Source organism: Etheostoma spectabile, unplaced genomic scaffold (genome assembly GCF_008692095.1).
Source record: "Etheostoma spectabile isolate EspeVRDwgs_2016 unplaced genomic scaffold, UIUC_Espe_1.0 scaffold310, whole genome shotgun sequence".
Classification (NCBI taxonomy): domain Eukaryota; kingdom Metazoa; phylum Chordata; class Actinopteri; order Perciformes; family Percidae; genus Etheostoma; species Etheostoma spectabile.
Genome location: NW_022605582.1, coordinates 132,157 through 135,590, shown reverse-complemented (window position 1 = coordinate 135,590; position 3,434 = coordinate 132,157). Strand labels below are relative to the sequence as shown.

At 40.4% G+C, this 3,434-nt stretch overlaps 1 protein-coding gene across 1 annotated transcript in view; it reads right to left on the bottom strand.

Annotated features, from left to right (window-relative positions):
- LOC116686064 (tetratricopeptide repeat protein 28-like) overlaps positions 1 to 3,434 on the bottom strand; it is a gene marked incomplete at its 5' end in the record, with an annotated part of 133,170 nt that overhangs the window by 4,809 nt on the left and 124,927 nt on the right. Inside the window, 4 exon segments of the mRNA XM_032510998.1 lie at positions 552 to 575; positions 2,120 to 2,134; positions 2,136 to 2,185; positions 2,933 to 3,164. Of these exon segments, the coding sequence (XP_032366889.1) occupies positions 552 to 575; positions 2,120 to 2,134; positions 2,136 to 2,185; positions 2,933 to 3,164 (321 nt within the window).

Genomic DNA, 3,434 nt, shown 5'->3' with positions numbered 1-3,434 from the left:
TACACAGAACAATAGCATTGGTGTTTTGTTATTTGAGCCCAAACAGAAGATTTCTATCAGATTTAACCCCCGTGTTCAAATCTGACCCCTTTTCAAAAAGTGTCTGTATCAGAAATTTGGGTTTCTTTTAAACAAATTTCCCCAAAAACGTAACGTGGATGGTTCCCTACAACGTTCCTCGCAAGTTAAATGAATAATCAGGTCACTACTTGCATTGAATGTTTTGTTTTTTTGTCAATTTCATAGTATTTAAAAAAAAAAAAAAAAATTGATAAAAGATCTTGTGTGTGACAAAAAAATGTCAAAAAAGACAAAATGTCAAAAAAGACAAAATGTCGATAAAAGTGACTAAAATGTAGCGTATACTTGTGTGCAGGAAAAAAAAACCCAGCATGAAAAACAAAGACAATCAAGATCATTTAAATTGGCATGCAGCTTCTACACAAGAAGGTGTTTTGTTTTTTATTTTTTTTAGTGTGAAGGAAAGAAAGTGGAGAGCGGAGGAGAGGTGCAGAATGGGATGGAGTGCAGGGAGGAGAAGGCACACTCACCATGGCCACCATGTTTTTTACAGCCTTCCGACCGCAGGGTTAGGGGGCAAGGGGGGGGAGAGAGAATAGGCTTTTAATCGCATGCACAAAGGCCATTCACAAAGGGTACAAGGGTCAACAAGAAGGATCCCAGCAACAGGAGAGTTCAACAGTCTGATGCAATCGGCACACGCAGATTAGGCCGACACGGACCCGTGTTCTGTGCATTGAGACCAGTATTTGCAGCATGTAAACAGGGATAAAGGCGTAACGTTAATGCTCCGGGATCAGCAGCTCAGGTGCAAGAGAACAGGACTCAGATTGTGGTGCAGACTTTGGACTAGAACGGCTGCTCGTGCAGATTAAGCCGCACTTTGAGTTGCCGGTGCATTAGCGTGTATCCCAGGTCCTCGTGTAACTAAGTTATGCAATCATTATATATCCCTAAAAATATTCTCTTCTAGCGAGAGCCTCGTGGCACAAAGGCACGTAAAAAAGTTTCAGAGAAAGAAAGAGGGGCTGTCTCAAGACCTCTTTACACAGAACAATAGCATTGGTGTTTCTTTTACTAAGCCCAAAGAGAAGATTTCTATCAGATTTAACCCCCGTGTTGTCCTCGGGTTCAAATCTGACCCCTTTTCAAAAAGTTTCTGTATCAGAAATTTGGGTTTCTTTCAAGCAAATTGTTCAAGAACTGTAACGTGGATGGTTCCCTGCAACGTTTCTCACAAGTTAAATAAATAATCAGGTCACTACTTGCATTGAATGTGGTTGTTTTTTGTCAATTTCATAGTATTTGGAGAAAAAAAATAATTGATAAAAGAACTTGTGTGTGACAAAAAAATGTCAAAAAAGACAAAATGTCGATAAAAATGACTAAAATGTGAACACATGTAAAAAAACAAAAGTGACAAAAATGTGACAAAAATGACAAATGTAAAAAACTAAAAAAAGCTTTAGAAATTTGGGAAAACACCAAAGAAAATTCAAAAAAGTAGACAAACATTGAAAAAGAGACAAAATCATTGGGGGGAAAGACACAAAAGTTTAAAAAAACTTTTAAAAAAGTGTAAAAAAAAAGAGAGAAAATGTAAAAAAAAAAACGTGGCAAAAATATGACAGGATGTCAAAAAAAGTGACAAATGTAAACAAAAATTTGATGAAATATTTGGGGAAAATCCCACGAAAATTTCAAAAGGCTCATAAAAAGTAGACAAACATTGAAAAAGTGACCAAATTATTGGGGGGAAAGATACAAAAAGTTTTTTTTAAAAACTTGAAAAAAAAAGTGTAAAAAAAAAAAAAAAGACAAAATGTGAAAGGATGTCAAAAAACGTGACAAAAATCTCAAAAAAAGTGACAAATGTTAAAAAGAAAACTTTTAACATTTTGGGAAAACACACTCCCCAAAAAATTCAAAAGGCTCAGCAAAAGTTGACACACGAGGGTCGAAAAAGACGACCCAAACTGGATAAAAGGTTTTCAGTAGCCTGTGTCGAGCTGTGTGTTGTGTGTGTGTGTGTGTGTGTGTGTGTGTGTCGTGTGTTGTGGTGGGGTGTGGGGGGGTGGGGGGGGGGGGGGGGGCCTACCCGAGTGATGAGATGTCTCCCCGGCCGCTGAAGCTGTGATGAGTTGCCAAGCCGGAGGCGGGCGGCGGCGCAGACTAAAAAGGGGGGGGGGGGGGGGGGGGGGGGGGGTGAATAATAAATAAAACGAAAGAAAAACATTGTTTAAAAAATCAAAATCAAAAAAAGATCTTATGAATATATTGTTTAGATGAAAAGAATAAGTAAAAATAAATAGTAACAAAATAAAAAATATATAAAACAAAAATAAGAGCGAGGGGTGGGGGGGGGTCGGGGTTGTCGGGGCATGGTTACTCTCTTCTGTAAATAAATAAAAAGAGATAACGAGTAATCTGACGGACCACAAAACGTTTGAATAACAAGGTGAGTAAATAAGAAATAGAATAAGTGAAACAACGTAAAAAAACAAATTATAAAAATAAAAATCTATGCATATGAAAAAATAAGTACAAAAATAAATAGTACTAAAACTAAAAATACAAGACAGGGGTCCTTCTGATCTAGTCGTCTTGATGTGATACAAGGACGCTGGGCGCACACTCTCACACACATTAAATACACACATTAAGCATAAACACACTAAGCATACACACACACATTAAGCATACACACACACATTAAGCATACACATTAAGCATACACACACACATTAAACATACACACACACATTAAACATACACATTAAATATACACATACACATTAAACATACACATTAAATATACACATTAAATAATCCAAGAACAGCTGATTTCTGGCGGTATTTGAGCGTACGGTCCAGATCCAGAGTCCTGCTGGATCTGGTTTCAGGTTCTTACCCAGCAGTGACTGCAGGGTGGTGCTGCACTGCTGCAGCCGGTCCCCGGGGTCCGCGGTGGGGAAGAAGACCGCGGCGGGCATCCCGCTGCCCACCGAGTCCAGACGGAAGCCCACGGCGGTCAGCAGCGCCTGCCAGCCGGGGACCCCCCCCACCTTGTTCTCCACACTCTGCTGGGACGTGTACATGGAGTTACGCTGGCCGTTCTGGATCCTCTGCAGAGACTTCTCCACCTGCAAGACCCAGCGAAGGGCACCGTCGTCAGTGTGTCTGCACTCTTACAGGACAAAGTCCTGGTGTGTGTCAGGGTTATTAAAGACTCAAAGGAAAAGGACTGGTAACTTCCACAGCTACTTACCACAAAACACCCAGGGAAATACCATAATGTTCTTTTACGGTTCACTGAGACCAGGACGCCTCACTAGGTTGGTCTCACAGGCCCAAACCACGTGAGACCAGGACGCCTCACTAGGTCGGTCTCACAGGCACTTATTCCACTTCCT